The following is a 20681-nucleotide window of genomic DNA, read 5'->3' on the forward strand; positions in this document are numbered from 1 at the left end:
AGCAAAAAATATGTAGATTTATGTCCAAGTATCTGCAAAGCAGATTGAAGTCTCAAGTCAGGGAAAGGCAGTGGTCCTCTTCTTGGTATGACTTGTTAAGCTTTCTATTAGATGCAAGTATAGAAGTAAGTACAATATTTTATTTTCTTTTGAAGGGTCCAATTCTTTATGCCATTTGAAGAATTTTAAAGATCTCACTGGGACCTATCTTCTCTCTTTATTAATTCCATTCAGGCTGAATAAGTACCAAACTTACAGAAGGAGACAAAAAGGAATGCATTCGTTATGCCATTCCTGGCCTTCAAACAAAGCCAAGAAGAAGCATTGATTCCCCCTTTATAAGAACACTAAAAAAAATTTCACTAGACATAAAAAGATAAATACTAAGATAACAAGAAGAATGTGCACGACGAAATTCAGTGACAGTATATCGAAGATGCAGTAAGTGGTTACAGTGAAACTTCAGAAAAAAACTGTAGAACACAGTAGTAATATCTCTCCGTGAAAAAATTCCATAACTAAAAGAATCTCTAGCGTGCACTGGAAACGCTACATCTCACACTTAACCACAAGTGTGTGATTGTGTATAGAAGAGATACAGGAAAAATACAACAATCCAATTACCACATTTCTCTAAGGCTGCCTTAGAGATATGCAGTCCAGAAAAGGAAAAAGGGAATGCAGTAAAACTTTTTGAGGCAAATATTATACAAAGAAACCGTGCACTCCAAATAACTAAGATCTTTTTGTAAATCAGACTAGAGATCAAGATGAAAGGACATCCAAGGAATTGCACCCTCGCCTTATTTTTAGAATACACCATAGCTGTTATTAAATTAAATAAAAATTGAGGGAAATAAAAGGGAAGAATATTTGTTACCCAAACTTGCCATTCCAACTACCATGAGATGAAGCATATATTCTCCGTCTCACACTCTCACCACCTTCTTTTTTGTGTGCGTGCTATAATGCTATATTACATTCCAGTCAACAGAATCTTCTTTGGTAAAAAATAAAGGCTTTGAAGGTTTCGAGACATCGTCTATAGTGGATTCCTCCAATAAACATCAGAACAAAAAATTCCACCATTCATTCTGGGAATATGGTTCCTCAAATTTAACAAATGACAAAGATAAGTGCACAGGGAAAGAAAGACTCGGGTGGATCTATTCTTGTACCTAGTGTAAGGTGTCAAGTTTGTCAAGATTCATAGTGAGAGGAAATTTAAGTGGGCAGTGCAGCTGTCGGAGAATGGAAAGGGCAGTTGCATGAGAGGGGACCCACAGATGTGTGAGATTGGAAGAGCAAGATCTCTTTTTGAGTCGCTGTGAAGATTGGATTAGATCTAATGTTTTGTTGGCCCTGTCCAATATTCTATGCCTCACTTGTAACCCCACCTCTCCTCATTTACTTATAAGACATCCCTGAGCACAGCTTTAGAACGTGAAAATTGATCAGAGAAAACAAGAAATAGATAAGGGTTGTAGTAGACAACATCTGTTTACCACCAAAGTATCAGGAATGCAGAATTGAATATAGCAGAATCATAATTCTCATATAAGGGTGGGCGATAGCTGATTGAAACGGGAGCCTTTTACCATTTCAGGTACATATATTATTTGTTCACAACCACATAGATCTTATCCTTTCACTCTTAATATGAAGTTAATTTGTTTCGAACACATGATGAAGACAACAAAATGTATCACCACCACCACCAAGGAAAAAATCTTCACCCATCTGCAAGAATGTTCACTCCACCTGAAAGGCACCTGTTCCACCAAGGTGCAAATGGCACCGGAGATTCCGGACTTGTTCTTTCCACTGATGCCAAGCCAAGACTGAAATGGACTCTGGACCTCCATGAGCGATTCATAGAGGCAGTTAATCAACTTGGCGGAGCAGATAGTAAGTGCATACAACATGTCAAGCTCACGAAGCCCCAATAAACTGCTACTGTATTCATCTATTCAATATGATTTGTTCTGTTGCAGAAGCTACTCCAAAATCAGTCTTGAAACTTATGGGAATTCAAGGACTAACCTTATACCACTTGAAGAGTCACCTTCAGGTGCATTCATTATTGCCAATTCTATGCGCAACTTAGTTTCCAACTAAACCGTTTCAAATAAGCAGCCAGGTTTTTCAGTTACATCACACAATCCCCACTTTAAATTCCCACAAACCCTTAAGAAAGCTGCTAAAAATAAAGCATTAGTAAACTATAAAACCTCCTTTCTCAATGACAGGAAAAGTACTCCGTGCATATGTAGATATGCATGTATTCTTTCACTCAGCGTGCATGTGTGTTTCATTTAGAAACATATAGATAAAACGTGTTCTCAACCTTCTATATGTCTGTTGGCAGAAATACAGACTCAGTAAAAACCTCCAAGGACAGGCTAATAGTGGGATCAACAAAGCTGGTAACAAGTCCGGTAACTACCAGAAAACTACTAAAAGATTCTAGCTATTAATGAGAAAAGTGTATGTAACTTACTGAGTCAAGTACCTCTGCAGTTACAGGAGAAAGGATGCCTGATACAAATGGAACTCATATGTCTCATCCAAGCATGGTCAACCGAACAAATGAGTATGAAAAACGTTATAATTTTCCTTTGTAACTCGTATATTTTAATCACAATTCAACTGACAATGTTGTTAGCTTTCTGCCTTATATCCAGAAATTTACCTTTAAGTGAAGCAATACAATTGCAAATTGAAACGCAGAGAAGGTTACATGAGCAGCTCGAGGTAAAAAAGGAAATCATATATATATATATATATATATATATATATATATATATCACTTTGGCCCTTAGTGTGCATTACTACATAGTACACAATAAATGATTGAATTGGATATCATAACAAATAATATTTATACGTATTTTTTCTCAATAACAAAAGTTTAATATTCAATTCTTTAGAGAACTCCAAAAATTCAAAGTCGAAAATCTAAAAAAAGTTGGTCAAACGTCAAACCACATAGATCATGTTAATTAAGCTTAGCTGTTTGCAATTGATGTTTACATACATATGAAAATTCTGTACGGTGCAAGAAAAGACAGGTTGGAGAATCCAAACCTTAATTCTCACCACCATTATTAACAATTAATAGTAGTGTCTCTACGATATTGTTCGAGTGACGAGTTAATCTCGAGTTAAGATCAATTATTCGAAACTTGTCGTTAGCTTGATTTTCTCGTCAATACATTTTTTATACTTCGTTAAATATATTTCGATTTCTTTCCATTTGTTAAAAAAGATATGACTGATGCATCCAATTGTTGAATATGTATTGAAGGATACAAATTTTAGGACAACATGTTTGAATTCAATATTCTCTTACATTTGAAATTGAGCAAGTTAAAATCTCAACCTGTTGTTGTAGATATATAATCCATGATGGGAAGTTTTTAGATCTTCTTTTATTAGTTACATGCTCTTATAAGTTCAAGTATTAATTCGAACTATTAGATACTATATCAGGTTGAAAAATCCTCATGAATCTGGACACGAGAGTTTCGTATAACAAGTTAACAAGAATTGATTGTACAAATATAATAATAGGCTTAAATCGAGAATAGGTTGGGGGACCAAAAGCCATTTTTCTCTAGAAAAAGATGGAAAAGAAAAGGTTTGGTTCCTTCCCGTTTTCCCAGTCACTGCTCTTTTCTTGCAATAAGCATCTTTTTCTTACTTTTCTGCTTTTTATTCAGTCCCATTTCTTTACCTTGTTGTTGATGTAGTAAATTTTTTTTTTCACGCTTCTCTTTTCTTGTTTGGATTGAGTGATTCCAGAAATCCTATTTCTATCCACTTCTTCAGCTGAAACTAGTTAGTTTTTCTTCTGATTCTTGTTTTTTTCCCTCCGAAATCTTTGACATTGATTATTACATCGGAAAGTTCTATCTTTTTCTTTGTTCTTGATTTTTCATCCTTTCCCTTCTTGTATTTCTTTTTACTCTGGGTTTTGCCTTGGAAGTTCATTGCATTTGGAAATTCTTTTGTTTCCTTTCTGGGTTCTGCTAATCAACCTAAAAAAATCTCGTTTTTCTTTAGTTTCCGTAAGAAGATTCGAACTTTCAAAATATTATTATTTGCATTGATTTTTTCTTGTACTTTTTCGATTTCTTGAACTTCAAATTCCCTGGAATTTGAATTTCTCGTCGCTTCAATTGGTTTAATCTCCTCTGTTTTTTACTTTTTCGCCGCTTGATTGGTTTTCACTTATTTTTTTGAATCTTCTTACAATTGGGTTCTTCATTCCATGGGACTTTGTCATGGAAAACCCTTTGAGCCCCCAAAAAATTTCTCTGAAAATCTCCCAGGTGAAAACAATGAGCCTCCGCTCAATTCTTCAACTGGGAAGACACCCAAGTTCCCTTTTTTCAGCCCAAGTCCACTGCACAGTGCATTCAAGAATTCCCCTGCATACTCTAGCAGTGTCCCTTCAACCCCTTTGCGATTCCTTAAGCGGCCATTCCCACCACCATCACCAGCTAAGCATATTAAGGCCTTGCTCACAAGGCGACATGGCTCCATGAAGCCTAATGAGGCTACTATACCTGAAGGGAGTGAGTGTGAGATTATTGGGTTGGACAAGAATTTTGGGTTCTCCAAGAATTTCACCAAGCACTTTGTGCTTGGGGAAGAGGTGGGAAGGGGTCATTTTGGGTACACTTGTTCAGCTAAGGGAAAAAGGGATAGCTTGAAGGGCCAGGATGTGGCTGTTAAAGTTATCCCAAAATCAAAGGTATGGCTTTCAAAATGGAACTAAGTTCAACCTTTACTACTAGGATTAAAACTATATCTAGTGCAAAATGTATTGTGTTATAATTGCTAATGTTATGTCCATATCATTATAGTTTGTTTGTTTTTATGCAACAACCCATTTCAGTTTATCGGAATTATTATATCTAATGTTCACCTCAAAAAGTGTACCTTCAACATGGCCAACAAATCCAAGACCTCTTGCAAGCCGTATTCTTGCACACTTGGACAAACTGTTAGACATATATGGCCTTCTCAATGGGTGTAGTTGGCCGCGCGCACTCTGACAGTCAAGTCATTTGGAGAAATAGATATATGAGTGTGGGAGAACTTTAGACGTGAACCTCCAATGTAAAAAGAGGGTCTATTTTGGGGAGTAAATAGTAAAATAATGATATAGCAAAGTTATAGTTTGAGAGTTTAAACTTGCATTACCTTTGAAATGACACTGAGTGTGAGCTTTTATAGTAGAAGAGGGTGAGTATGAACCGTTGGATGAGGAGACACATGACCTCATCCTAGTAGCTAGGGGCTCTTGTCGTAGACATCAATCAGTTAGATCTAGGCTCAAGTGCATTTAGCCCCTGTTTGGTATTGATTTAAATTAGATTTTAATTGAAGTCAAAGTCAAACAATCAATATTAATCATATTGTTTATGAATTTCACAAATTTTGAATAACATATTTAAATTTTTTTTTTTTATCAAAATCTACTAAAAATCTAATTTTAATCTCCACCAAATAGTGGGTTAATGTTGTGACCATTTGTAGCCCTATGCTGATATGTAATATTAGATTAGGCTTGTTGATTGAGTAGAGCCGTCTATTTAGTGAGTTGTTACATCACTCACTTGCTACAACATCTTGTGTGAATTCTCTGAGATGCCTCTACCTATCTCGGCTCATTCACGACGGTTCGGCCAATTGCCACATATGCCGAATGACGTGGAATGCGGACCTAGGTTCTCTTGCCTTGCGTCTGCCACTTAGCAATGCTTAAAGCCTCGTTGGAAGAGGCATCTTATTTTATCTTTGTTTAGATTGTTGGTATCACTTTGTTTTTATAATGCTATCTTAAATTTTGTTATTGTTTCATGTCTTGTTTGAAATGCTTTTATGAACTCAAGGCTGATGAGGACATCCCAGTTTTATTATTTTAGTTGGACGACATTTAAGGCCCGTTTGGTAGGGATTTTTTGCCCCAAAAAATTGATTTTTTGACCGTTATTTTACTATTCAAGCCGTAATTTTTGACTTCTTCTCTCACATGTGGACCCCACTTTTCTTCTAACGGTCAAAAAATCAATTCTCAAAATCCCTACCAAACGGGCCCTTAATTATTTTAGTTGGACTTTTATTTATTAGTTGGACTTGGGTTATTTTATTTTTATGGACTTGTCTAATGGGCTTGGCCCTATCTTTCAGGTTTTTTAGGTTTTCAGTATTTTCAGTAATTAAACCTATTTTTACATTGTAATTGTAGTTAGTGAATTGATTGAATAAACTTGGCTATAGCCCCATTCTTTCCCCTCTTCTTCTTTCCCCTGTCTCTATGTTTCTCCCTCCCCTCATCCCTTCTTGTTATTCTTATTATTGAGTTATTCACCCTGCATCAAAGTGGTATCAGAGCTAAACCTGGATTCCTCCACAACAACACCCAGTTTGCTACAAAACCCAGTCACTACCTCCATCGTCTCTGTGTATGTTCCTGTCAACAAACTAACACACTGCCAATATTAACCAAACCAAATCCACAACGCGACCCAATCTCCATTCAACTGAATTCTGAGCCGCCGCCAACCGTGACCCAAGCCTCCCATCCCACTAAAACCCAATTCAAACTGCCGCCATAGTACCTTCATTCACTGCCGCGTCGCTCGCAACACCCAGAAGCCCCACCTCGTGTTCGTCAATACCACTCGTAACCAGTGCCGCCACACCAACCACCGGCAGTGGCCTTTGCGACCCTAAGCAACGCCAGCTTCGCCTTCAGATCCTTCCGCGGCGCATTTGTCACTAGTAGCCATTCCTGCCACTACCAACTCCTCATCGAGATCGAAGCAGCAACAGTACACTGTCTTCTGACTGGCGATATTGCAGCGCCCCGACTCTCCTTGCACCACTGAGCCACTCCCGCTACTGTTGACGGTGCATTGAGATGACTCGCACGCCTGTGGCCAAAGCAGTGGGTCGAAGTCTGGGGAAAACGGTGGTTATTTTTAAAGTTTTGTTGTGTTTTAGTGCTTTTATTTCATTTTGAACCTCAATTAGTCCCTAGTGTTTCATTTACATAAGGTTTATTTGATTTGTATTATTTAAAAAAAAAAAAAAGAGAGAGAATTTTAAGAATTTTCTGACATTATTTTACAGGTTTATTTTAGTTGACTGATCAGTACCACACCTCGACCAACACAGAATTTTCTGTCTTGGCATTTCAGAGCTTAATAGTTCAGAAAGTGGAGACATTTGACGCTGGGACGACTTAAACCAACTAAACTCAGGGAGTTCCTGCTCCTATCTATTTTAGTTGACACTATTTCTTTGTTTTAGAATTGCATAAGTTAATTCTTTGTGTGCTAGCCCTTTGATAATTTTTGCCTTAAATCTAATTGAAATTCACGAACTAACTCCTATTGCTTTCTCGTTTACCACACGTGACTAAGCCTATCATTTGTACCTTTGCTTTTATTTTATTTGCATTAGTATTATTAGCTTGCGATCGGACCATACGTAATCCCAATTTTTGTTAACAAATAAAATAAAATAATAATAGTAACAATAGAAAATTTCAATCACTATTTCCCTTGTTGGCACTCGTTGGTTGTTGATCTCAGTAGGCACTTCACCTAGCTTGTGTTACCGTGTATGCAATTGCGTAGTGGTCGCGTTATTGCCTCTAGCTCTAGTACCGTTGCCATGGACCTCTCCCAAATTGAGGCCCTCACCCGACAGTTGGCGCAGTTACAAAATCAACTAACGGCTGTTCAAATTAAGGTAGCCGCTACTCGTGAAGAGAATAGAGCCCTAACCGCTAGGTTGGACACTCTTGACCTAACTCCATATTCGACCGAAGCTGAAAACTCTGAGGCTTCCATTAATAGACCTCATCGTCGTCCACAAGGTGGTCGACACCATGCCCAAGATGACTGTAGGGAAGGAAATCAGGCTCGTAAGCGAGAGCGGGAATATTACCGTCATCGTACACTATCTCCCCCTCGCCACGTGGAGCGCCTCTTTCGAAACATTAGATTAGATGCTTCTACATTTGACGGTTGTCTAGATCCTAGTGTATTCAATCAATGGGTTAGAGATATGGATTGCTTCTTTGCCTTGTATGGGGTCTCGAAAGATCAGAGGGTACAATTTGCCAGTTTGAAGTTAACTGGCACTGCTCAACTCTTTTGGGAAAGTGTCGAGGACCTCCCGGAGAGGCGTCATGCTCCCCCTATTGGGAGCTAGGATGAAATGAAGCGTCGTCTTCAAGAAAAATATTTACCTCAATCTTATAGAAGTAACTTGCTGAATCAATGGAACGCACTTACACAAGGTAGTTGGCCTATGACCGAATATGTTGCTCAGTTTGATGAGTTTCGAATGAAATGTCAGGTCGTTGAGTATGAGGTCATGACTTTGAGTAGGTTTAGGGAGGGCCTAAGAGATGAATTTAGGCGTGAGCTTGTCCTTCGAGGCGTCACCACTCTTGACCACGCCTACTCTTTCGTTCGGGATTATGAAATAGTGACTAGGACACCGTATAGAAATCGTAGTGACTCTCGCATTGCAACCTCTTTTGCATCCACTCCATCCCCTGAGTCTATTCTAGGACCTCCTCATTCTAGTACTACCCCTACATCGGATAGCAAAGGTAGAGATTTTGAGGTTTCAAGGACGTCCTCCCGTTTGCAATGTTTCAACTGTAAGGGTTTTGGTCACATTGCTTCCAAGTGTCATAGCCGAGCCCTAGTTCTAGACGAGCGTGAAGGTATAGTCGACGAACCAATAGAGGACCAGGTTTATGAGCCTAAGTTAGAAGAGTTTGATGACTTGGAAGAGAGTGAAGATACCTTCTTAGGTTGTATTCAGGCTAATCCCCTTATCCCACATACGCCTAGAGTCGGTGTCGTCCGTTGCACCCTTACCCAGCCTCGGGATGCCGATGATTGGCGCCGTCATGCCATCTTCCACACCTACATCAAAATTAATAACATGGGCTGTAAAGTTATCGTGAATAGTGGCAGCTGCATTAATGCGGTTTCGATAGCTACTGTATCCTGTTTAGGGTTGAAGCCAGTTCCTCACCCCCAACCATACAGCGTATATTGGGTTGATACCTCTTCTATAGCTGTTAAGGAACATTGTTTAGTCCCTATCCAGTTCCTGGAGTATAAGGACCATATATGGTGCGATGTCATTTCAATGGATGTCGGGCACATCATCTTGGGACGACCTTGGTTATTTGACCTAGATGTAACCATATATGGCCGATCCAATTCCTGTTCCTTCGTGTTTAATGGAAAGAAGATTTGCCTTAACCCACTGTCCCCAAAGCCGGCTGGCTCACTGGAAACGAGGAAGAATGTGGAACGAAAGGGGTTGCATATCATTAGTCCTACAGAGTTTGAGCGTACATTTGTTGGTGACTCAATTGTGTTCGCCTTGGTAGTCCTGGAGGTTTCATCTAATTCCACAATTGAGAGCCCTGCGGAAGTCCAGTCGACCCTTCAGGAGTTTCAAGACGTCTTTCCGGAGGATCTACCTGATTGCCTATCTCCACTAAGGGATATCCAACATGCCATAAATTTCGTCCCAGGGCCATTCCTCCCAAATTTGCCACATTATAGGAGGAATCCTACTGAACATGCTGAGCTCCAAAGGCAAGTGGATGACCTCCTTCACAAAGGGTTCATTCGTGAGAGTTTAAGCCCATGTGCTGTCCTCGCCCTATTGACGCCCAAAAAGGATGGTTCTTGGAGAATGTGTGTGGATAGTCGCGCTATCAATAGGATCACGGTGAAGTATCGTTGTCCCATTCCCAGGCTTGATGATATGTTGGATAGGATGGTTGGCGCGACAATCTTTTCAAAGATCGATCTAAAGAGTGGATACCATCAGATTAGAATTCGCCCAGGGGATGAGTGGAAGACCGCGTTTAAAACGAAAGATGGTCTTTATGAATGGCTGGTCATGCCTTTCGGGCTAAGTAATGCGCCAAGTACCTTTATGCGGGTAATGACACAAACTCGCCGACCTTTCATGGGAAAGTTTCTTGTTGTCTACTTTGATGATATTCTTGTCTATAGTAAGACCAAGGAGCAATACCTTGACCACCTCACACAAGTCTGTTCTACCCTTCGTGCAATTAATCTATATGCTAACGTCAAGAAGTGCTCTTTCTTCACCGATACAGTCGTTTTGTTGGGTTTCATCGTCTCTTCGACAGGAGTATCCGCTGATCCTGCCAAGGTTCAGGTGATTATGGATTGGTCTGAGCCTAAAGCTATTCATGACGTCAGAAGCTTTCACGGCTTAGCTACCTTTTACTGTCGCTTTATTAAGGGGTTTAGCACTATTATTGCGCCTATCACGGAGTGCATGAAGAAAGGGGAGGTTCATTGGACACAAGAGGCGGCTAAGGCCTTTAAGTTAGTCAAGAAGTGAATAGCGGAGGCCCCTGTCATGCGTCTTCCCGATTTTTCCAAAGTCTTTGAAGTTTAATGTGACGCCTTCGGGGTAGGTATAGGCGGAGTTTTAAGTCAGGATCGTCACCCTGTTGCCTACTTCAATGAGAAGTTAAATGAAGCCAAACAGCGGTACTCAACTTATGATAAGGAACTGTATGCAGTGGTCTAGGCTTTGCTCTATTGGCGCCACTGTTTATTACCCCATAAATTTGTCCTTTATTCGGATCACGAGGCCCTCCGTTACCTCAACTCCCAGAAAAGATTAAGTTCTGGGCATGGTCGTTGGGTCGAATATTTGCAGGCCTATTCATTTGTTTTAAAACACAAGAAGGGCGTGGAAAACCAAGCAGCCGATGTATTAAGTCGTCGTGTCTCCCTTTTGTTGATCATGAGTGTCAAGGTCATCGGTTTTGAAAGATTTAAGGAGGATTACGAGGCATGTCCCGATTTTAAAGATATATTTCTTGACTTACGAAGGGGAGAATCAGGCACCACAGATGGCTTCCGACTTGAGGAGGGTTATCTCTTTAGAGCCAATAAATTGTGCATCCCTCGAACTTCAGTGCGAGATTTCATCGTGTGGGAAATTCATGCGGGAGGGTTAGCCGGTCACTTTGGACGTGGTAAGACCATAGAGGAAGTTGAACGTTAATTCTATTGGCCTAGCTTGAAGAAAGACGTGGCTAAAATTGTTAGTACTTATAACACTTGTCAATTGAGTAAGCAGAAGAAGCAGAACACAGGTTTATACACCCCTCTCCCTGTCCCCAATTGTCCTTGGCAAGATGTTAGTGTGGATTTTGTATTAAGTCTTCCACGCACCCCAAAGAAACATGATTCTATTTTTGTGGTTGTCGACTGCTTTTCGAAAATGGCTCATTTTATCCCCTGTAGCAAAACCTCAGATGCGTCTAAAGTGGCGATGTTGTTCTTTAATGAGATTGTTAAATTGTATGGGCTTCCTAAGACTATTGTGTCTGATGGGGACGTTCGTTTCACTAGCCATTTTGGAAGAACTTTCTAGCTTAAGATGGGTACCAAATTGAAATTTTCTACGGCCTACCACCCTTAGACTGACGGTCAAATTGAAATAGTTAATCGAAGTTTTGGTAACCTATGACGTTGTCTGGTCCGGGAAAATCTTCGAAATTGGGATTTGATCCTTCCTGTAGGTCAAATTGCGTATAATAGCTCCATAAATCGTTCATTAGGTGTGAGTCTATTTGAAGCCGTTTATGGGTACAAGCCTAGGAAACCGTTAGATCTCATCCCTATGTCCCCACAGGCTAGAGTATTAGTATCAGCCGAAGCATTTGCACAACATTTTCGTGACTTGCATATTGAGATCAATAAACAACTTGAAACTAGTAATGCAAAATATAGACTCCAAGCTGATTTACACAAACAACATATTGAGTTTAACATTGGGGATTACGTTATGGTTCGCATTAGGCCAGAGTGGCGTCTACATGGGCCTGCCTCCAAATTGGAAGCTCGTAGTGTTGGTCCTTTTAAAATTTTAAAGCAGGTTGGTCCAAATGCATATATTGTTGACATTCCGCCACACCTTGGTTACCACTCTACTTTTAATGTTGACGGTCTTGTAGTTTATAAAGGCCATTTCATTTCCTCAGATGATCCTCTGTCACCTCCTTTCGTGGACCTTGATCCTGATTCTTTGGCCCCTTTTAACCCACTACCACCTCTCACAGCACACAAAGAACAAATTGATGCTATTTTAGATGAAGAAACTGTGTTCACTAATGATGGAGAGGTTCAGCGCTTCCTTGTTCGTTGGGTTGGTCGACCAGATTCTGACTGTGCATGGATCACCAGGGAGATACTACAGCAATTGGATCCAGATTTATTGGAGTTTTATCGGAGTCAGCAGGATCTTCCTTGGCCCAAATCGCCTCCCACCCACCTGAGGGGAGTTGATGAGGACACCAAGTTCAGACCGCCACTGACTCATTTTTACAGACGCCGGAAGAAGCTTGCCCAACCACTCAGCTTATGGTTGGGAGATTGACGGAAGCCTAGAGTGATATAGCCACTCGATAGGGTCGAGTTTTCTCTCCCACCCCGGGAGAATTGATGAGGACATCCCAATTTTATTATTTTAGTTGGACGATATTTAATTATTTTAGTTGGACTTTTATTTCTTAGTTGGATTTAGGTTATTTTATTTTTATGGACTTGTGTAATGGGCTTGGCCCTGTCTTTCAGGTTTTTTAGGTTTTCAGTATTTTCAGTATTTAAACATATTTTTACATTGTAATTGCAGTTAATGAATTGATTGAATAAACTTGGCTATAGCCCCGATGTTTCCCCTCTTCTTCTTTCCCTTGTCTCTGTGTTTCTCCCTCCCCTCATCCCTTCTTGTTATTCTTATTATTGAGTTATTCACCCTGCATCAAAGGCCTTCTACAACAGTTTAAATTTTTACCTATTGTGTGCATTTCGGATGTTTAAATGCTTTGAGGTTCAGATTTTGGTATTAAATATCATAATTTGGGCAGTACTTTAGTAGGTTATTGATGCGTCATAAATTTTTTATGTTTTTTAAGGTGTATATTGGCCAATGTAAAGCGAATATAGTGGACTTCAACTTCCAAATGTCATACTAACATGAAGTCAGAAATTAGATATAATGTAATAGCGAAGTTGTCATAAATTTCACTAAGGATGCATGGACCATGGCTTGTTACTCGTCTTTAGGGAACACTATGTTTATACTTATTACTAAATCTGTGAATTGTGATTTCTATTACATGTGTGTATTGTACCTTTTTCATGAATCACTAGATGGAAAGTTTGGTCATCAGGAGTGGCACTATCTCATGAAACCTTTTCATGTAAAAGATTTAACTCAGACCATGGTCAAAAGTGTTCTATATCTGCTCTGTATGGTTAGTGTAAAGAATGTGAAAAACCGAAGCTTTTCTTTATTTTATATGCAGATGACTACCCCCATTGCCATTGAAGATGTTAGAAGAGAAGTGAAGATGCTACGTGCACTAACAGGACATAAGAATTTAGTGAAATTCTACAATGCCTATGAGGATGAAGATAATGTTTATATGGTGATGGAGTAAGTTTTGACCGTTGAAATCTCGCTTACCAGGGTCTATTTATGCTGTATTCCTTGTTTATTTTATATTTTCTAAAATCAAACCATCATGTATGTGGAGATTTTATCACTAGAGGAAATATGAACTTAGGAGGAAGACTTGGAACGGGACCTTGAGCCAATGAAAATAGAAAGTATTACGAATATTAAATCGTCTAGTAGATTGGTGACGGAAGATAACGAGTAATTCAATTTTATTAGTTGCCTTAACTTTTGTCAACCCTGCATTGTTTACGAAAACTTTGTGTTGTGAGTTGATCTTGATTTAACAAAGTTTTAACTTTTTGCCTTTTAATTATTTGGACTTTGGAGCCCAGTTTTCACTGTCTTGCGTATGGTGGCCATGCATGATATTTAATTGTACTCAACTTCTAAAGTTATTGTCTTGCTTGGTCAATGATGTAAAGATATATTTAGGTCATCCTTATCTTCTTTACTTGGTACAGTTCATGCTGAAAATCTATACATAATTTGGTTGGTCATCTGAAGTAAATCTATATTGAAGTTGACCAAGTCTTGAATTTGTTAATTAGAAGTTTGGCAAGATTGAAACTAGAAAGTTAAGGAGGTGTTCAACTAGTAACTTGCGCACATTCTCTACCAACCCCCTCTCCCACCCAAACCCCTATCACAAAGGAAATGAAATGAACAAAGATTTGAACAGTGCAGTAGTGTAACTTTGAAGTGTTATACAAATACTACTTACACTCTAATCACTAATTGAATTTTGAAGTTCTTATGCTAACGTCTTTTTTTTTTCCTTTTCAGATTATGCACTGGAGGAGAATTATTGGATAGGATACTTTCTAGGTATGCTCAAAATTTTTTTGTTCCCATGTTTGACAAAATTCTCTCGTGTTTCCAAGCTGCCCAGCTAATTATTAATCTCTTTTGACTTAGGGGCGGCAAATACTCAGAAGAAGATGCCAAAGTTGTCATGATACAGATTTTAAGTGTGGTTTCTTATTGTCATCTTCAAGGTGTGGTTCACCGTGACCTAAAACCAGAGGTATACTAGCTTCCTACTTTTCTTATTTTGTTGAAAACAAGAATTCTACCATTATTTTGTTCACCACTCCTTCTGACTGAGTATTCAAAAACCAATGTAGAAAGTTTGAGACTGGCTCATCTTGAATTGCCTCGTAGGAGTTTCCCCTGTTTTGAGAAAACACTAATTGAAATTAATTGATTGAAGTAATATGTTTCCTTGTAGAGACAACCTTTGTAGTATGGCCTAAATCTGGATGATAAATTGCAATTGCTACTGAAATTTCAATACTCGATCTAGGTCTTAGTAATCGGGTGTCATTTATATTGTACAACTATTTTTCTTTTCTGGGTCGAAAAGCTAGTCCAGCTGATTTTTCGTGCTCCCATGACCATTTGAGTACAAAAAAATTAGCCCTTTCTCTTATCTGCTTCCATTGATAGTTTTTTTTTTCCTTCTGTTGACACATTTTTCTAAATTTTGCTTCAGAATTTTCTCTTTTCTTCGAAAGAAGATCACTCTCCTCTGAAGGCCATTGACTTTGGGCTCTCTGATTATGTAAAGCCAGGTTAAGCATATTGCTAGATATTTCTGTTTTCTGCTTCTTACATACTAAACCTCAATCCCTTCTTCTGTCACAAATGTAATATATATGATTAGGCTCCATACAGTTCAACACACTTAGTATCACTATTTCGGTAGGATTATATTTTGACTGGTAGATGTTTTGGCAGATGAGAGGCTGAATGATATTGTTGGAAGTGCTTACTATGTGGCGCCTGAAGTCTTGCATAGATCGTATGGAACAGAAGCCGACATGTGGAGTATTGGTGTGATTGCTTATATACTACTTTGTGGAAGCAGACCCTTCTGGGCTCGGACAGAGTCTGGAATATTCCGAGCTGTCCTAAAGGCTGAACCGAGCTTTGATGAAGCCCCATGGCCTTCATTATCTTCTGACTCAATAGATTTTGTAAAGAAATTATTGAACAAGGATTACCGTAGAAGAATAACAGCAGCTCAGGCACTCAGTAAGTAGTTAGACGCTAGACACCTTCAAAAAGATTCTGCGCATATTTTCTTGACTTTTTCATCATGTTTGGATATGCTACATTTTTCCTTTTCTTAGTTTAAAAAAATGTTGGCTCTTTTAAAGTATCTTTGATTTCCTGTCAAAATAAGTCACTTAGTTTCAACTTTGACCTATAAAAAAATTACTTTTGTTAAAAGTTACATATTTCCTTGGAAGTAAATTACTTATAAGTGAACTTTTTAAGCTTAGCAAATATGCTCCTGACCCATTTCCTGATCTCCCCAAGAAAATCTATGGGAACTGCCTTGTTTAGTGTGGTTTCATAATATTCTAATGCATATGTTCAATTGTCTTGTATAGGTCATCCATGGCTGGCTGGACACCAAGATGTGAAGATACCTCTGGATATGCTAACATATAAGCTTGTTAAAGCTTATATATGTTCTTCGTCTCTGAGAAGATCTGCCTTAGCGGTAGGTATATTTGGCTGATAGTACTAGTCCAAAACCATGAATAACACTATTATGAATTATTTAGCTACTAAATGCTGATTTAATGTGTTACATGGTATCATTTAATGAAATTAAGCATAAAATTCTTTTTTGGGAACTAAACTGTATCTTGCAATGCTAAATTCGTTTTTAAATTACCTTAAAGCTGCGACGTGAATCTGAGAAGCTTATTGCGAATATTGCCAAATGTACAACTATACAAACATGATGATTATGATGTAAAGCGAGGATAATATGTCGCAGTTTCATTATTCTTATATACTTAGATGAGCTTAACTTATTCTGCTAACCAAACTCATTTTCATTCAATATTAATCCGACTACAAAAAAAAACTACTCTGCTTTGAAACAGGCTCTTGCAAAAACATTGACAATACCGCAGCTAGCGTATCTCCGAGAGCAGTTCATATTAGTAGCACCTAACAAAAGCGGATTTATATCCTTGCATAATTTGAAAACGGTCAGCTCTTTTCCTCTCTCTTCTTACCCCAACCCTGAAAAAGCCTTCGATGCTATGCTGTTTTTATCTTCTACATTGCTTTTATCGAATGTATTGCTGTCAGCAGGCAGTGGCAAAGAACTCCACTGATGCGATGAAGGATTCACGGGTTCTAGATTATGTCAATGTGGTAAAACTTCCAGTAACTTCTTTCTTAAAATTTTTGATTCTTAGTTTAGATCTATTAATGTTCTGTGTCATTACTTAGTCTTACTACCACAATAGTGATGATAATTGCTTAATGCATTTTCACGTGTAATGTAGGTGAGTTCTCTTCAATACAAAAAATTTGACTTCGAAGAATTCTGTGCAGCAGCAATAAGCGTACATCAGCTCGAAGGAATGGAAAGCTGGGAGCAACACGCATGCCGTGCCTACGAGTTTTTTGAGAAGGATGGTAACCGGCCCATTATGATTGAAGAACTGGCTTCGGTCTCTCTCTCTCTCTCTCTCTGTGTGTGTGTGTGTGTGTGGATATACACATGGGTATAACATCACTATAACAGCCATGGCGATGCTGTTAAAGCTATATGGAAATGAGACATGAATAAGAGCCTAATAAACAGTTATTTGGCTACCCTACGACGTGTTTCTTTTTTCTTTCTATTTAACACCCTTCACTGGATTAGAATTTCTTTATATTAACACGGCATTGGGTGACCCATTGAGGTAAATTCGTCAGTTTTATTGATTACAACTATTATGGGAGGGCAGGGATATTTACAAAATCTTAGTAGAGCTCTCTCAAATTTATTAAAAATCTTGCAGACATTGAAATGTTAGTTTAAAATATATCAGAAGATTGTTTCTCTTGGAGATAGATTCATGAAATTGTTGGTGAACAATACTCATTCATCTACATTTTGAACAGGAACTTGGACTTAGTCCATCTGTACCAATCCATGTAGTTCTACAGGACTGGATAAGACACTCTGATGGTTGCCTCAGCTTCTTGGGGTTCGTCAGACTTCTGCACGGAGTTTCTTCTCGGGCGGCTCATAAGGCCTGAAAACATGTTGTAGCTGTACATTCGTTGTTAAATGCGAGTCATAGTCCTGGACTCCATCGTGTGAAGCGAATTGTTGTTTTACCTGTCAAGGTGGCTTTGAAGAAGCGCGTGAAGTACAACTTAATTCCATAGAAGATTGCTGTACTTCTTAAGCCTCGGAAATTAAGAAGATTGTACGGTTGAGAGCAGATAGCAAAATGTATTTAGGGCAGAAAACAACTTAGAGCCGAAGTGAGTTTTGTGTCTTTGATGCACTCAAGTTTCTGAATAATTATGAATGATTTTAATTGTGAATTGCATGGAAATATGGTATTCTTTGTTCAATGGAATTACAAACTTTTTGCTCAAATCGGGTTTAATCCGTTTTAGATCTACTTACCGAATCTCTTATGCCTGCTTATGATATTCATCCGTGCTCGAGTTGGGTACAATAATTGCAACAAGTTTGTTATATGTACATAATGATTTGTACATATATGATCTGTTTAGATATAACTCAGAGTTTTTTCAATTGAAAAAATGAAAAATAAAAACCTCACTTTCTTTTTGACATTTTATCTGTATATAAATTATTATATAACTTCGTTATGTCTTAATAGCATTACTCTAATTGTAAAGGTTGCATTTCACTTAAAATCTTCTCTTTTAAGAGTTTGCGGTTCACAAGGAGTTTACTCGTGATGGTTTTCTTTTAGAATTCATCCAAGCATATGGTTCAATCTAAATACATATATAAACTCACCTTTGAGTAATTCTTTTTATCTATATACCCGTATACGTTTTTCCCCCCTTACTTAAAGCAAAAAGAATTACTTAAAATAAAATTAACTATTATTATTATTATTTTTTTGTCAAAATAAATAATTTCAATTTCAACCAAGGATTCATCCATAAAAGGCGTAAGGATAATTATATTCACCACAATTTTTATTTCTTGCACCACATTTTGATTATACTTAAAAGTTCTCAAACTTTAATCATTATATCATATATATTCCTAACAATTTATCATGACATTCTTATCCTCGAACTTTCCATTAGTTAACACATTTTGTTTTTAATAGCAGTTTATGTCCAAAATGTTCGTTGAAACAACTTATTTTTTTCATCATATTTTGAAAAGAAAAGTACGAAAAAATAATTTTCTCTCATTTCAAAGCATGAAAACAAAATATTTTGACATGAATCATTGTCAAGGACAAGATATACTAATTAATGGAAGGTTGAAGATAAGAATTCAACGAAAAAAATTAAGAAAATAATTGCTATGACGAGCAAAGATTGGGGAGCTTGACAGTAATTAAAATGTGGTGTAAGTGTAACAAATAAAAACTGTAGTGCTAATATAACCACCAAGATAAACTATAATAATTAATAAAAGACAGATCTCTTTTCTGAACTGTCTTCTATTTTACCCTATTTTGTATTGTGCCCCCTACTCATGCATTCACATTCTGTTCTTCATCTAATCGTAATGGAAGGTGAAGAAAATCTATTCAAACATCTTCTACTAGAAAACGATGATGATTTGGCAGAAGAAATAAAAAATATTACTGGGTATGAATTCAAAGATCAACATCTATTAGTACAAGCCTTTACTCATCATTCTTACGTAGAAAATTGCGAATCATCGTACGAGAGGCTTGAATACGTTGGTGATTCTGTACTCAATCTCATGGTTGCTGAAGAACACTATCTTTTGTACCCGGATTTACAACCCGGCGATTTGACCCGATTACGAGCTGCCAATGTTGACACAGAGAAGCTTGCACGAGCGGCTTTGAAACACCAGTTGCACAAATTTCTACGCCATAATAAACCTATACTTGCTGGACAAGTAACTGGGATCTATTCTTATTTGTTTTTTAACATTATTTATACATTATTTGAAAACTAATTTTGGTGTTACAGATTAAGGAATTTGAGGAAGCAGTCGTGAAATATCCTTTGCATTCATGGGGACTAATTGATGTGCCAAAAGCTCTTGCAGACATTGTCGAATCTTTCATCGGGGCAATATATATCGACTCCAACAGATCGAAGGACTTAACCAACAAGGTACAAATTTGACAAGTATTTAGTTGTTATATGATAAACGTCGACTTGTAATGTCGATTTTGTCATAATTTGTCTTATAAGGAAATCGTCATTAGGATTTTGTATCATCGTTAAAAATAGAGAAGGGTTAGAGAAGATTTTCATTATGTTGAATTATTATAGCAGCAGAAGATGACGTAGTGTCACGTTGAGAAGAATTTATTTTTTTTGTGATTTTATTGCTCTTGGTGGTAGAATTAGGATTTCTAATTCTCAACAAAACCTTCATGCAATCGCGTTGCAGGTATTGAGGTTTAGGGTTTCTTCTTGGTACGAGTAGCTTAATTCCTTAGATATTGAATTTTTTTTCTCGTAGTTAGGCGACGACCAAAGTGGGATTTTACGCCATTGACAGTAAAGCTAAACTGGATGCTTCATTAATTGCTATATTTTTGAATCTTGAAATAACTTGGATTAAGGTTTGTGTAGCATTTTGTGCTGATGGCAGATAGCAAAGGATTTGTTACGGCCAATGATCACTCCAGAATCGATCCAGATGCATCCAGTAACAATGCTATATGAAATATGCCAAAACAAAGGTTGGAAAGTTCACATAAAAGATATGTGGAGTAAAAAAACTGGTGAAATTCAAGTTTTTGTGGATGGAAAATTTGCTGGAGAGGGAAGGTACGAAGGCAAGAAATTTATTGCCGTTAATAGAGCAGCACACGATGCAAACCAGCAGATTGTAAGAAGGCTTGCTCAAGAAAATACACAGTGCACATCCTCTCCAAGTTGCCACCTCTAGACGACTCTTTGTTAAGGTTCTTGAATAGCAATTGAATCTAATTAATATGTCACACTTGTATACGCAATATAAGTCTAGACGACTCTAAAAGTTGTGTTTCCTCCTTAAACTGGCTGCATTCTTCTGTACTTTGAAATGGACAACATAACCATGATCTTGTCGTCATTAATTGCTAATGAAGGTGTTTCGTTCTCACTGATAGTTGTTC

The 20681-nt window shown here is 38.0% G+C and overlaps 2 protein-coding genes across 2 annotated transcripts; both read left to right on the top strand.

Moving 5' to 3' along the window:
• Window positions 1-1161: 1161 nt before the first annotated feature.
• On the top strand, window positions 1162-2761 carry LOC111391198 (myb-related protein 1-like). Its single transcript, XM_023016361.1, has 6 exons — window positions 1162-1606; window positions 1693-1908; window positions 1995-2071; window positions 2369-2438; window positions 2521-2593; window positions 2666-2761. The coding sequence occupies exons 2-6, from the start codon at window positions 1701-1703 to the stop codon at window positions 2700-2702; spliced, it is 465 nt and encodes a 154-aa protein (XP_022872129.1). The 5' UTR covers window positions 1162-1606; window positions 1693-1700; the 3' UTR covers window positions 2703-2761.
• Window positions 2762-19075: 16314 nt separating this feature from the next.
• Window positions 19076-20568, top strand: LOC111391155 (ribonuclease 3-like protein 3). The gene is made up of 4 exons (XM_023016304.1): window positions 19076-19465; window positions 19540-19691; window positions 19921-19969; window positions 20174-20568. Exons 1-4 carry the CDS (start codon window positions 19103-19105, stop codon window positions 20471-20473), a joined length of 864 nt encoding a protein of 287 aa, XP_022872072.1. The 5' UTR covers window positions 19076-19102; the 3' UTR covers window positions 20474-20568.
• Window positions 20569-20681: the final 113 nt, after the last annotated feature.

This window comes from Olea europaea, unplaced genomic scaffold (assembly GCF_002742605.1).
Source record: "Olea europaea var. sylvestris unplaced genomic scaffold, O_europaea_v1 scaffold760, whole genome shotgun sequence".
Taxonomy (NCBI): Eukaryota; Viridiplantae; Streptophyta; class Magnoliopsida; order Lamiales; family Oleaceae; genus Olea; species Olea europaea.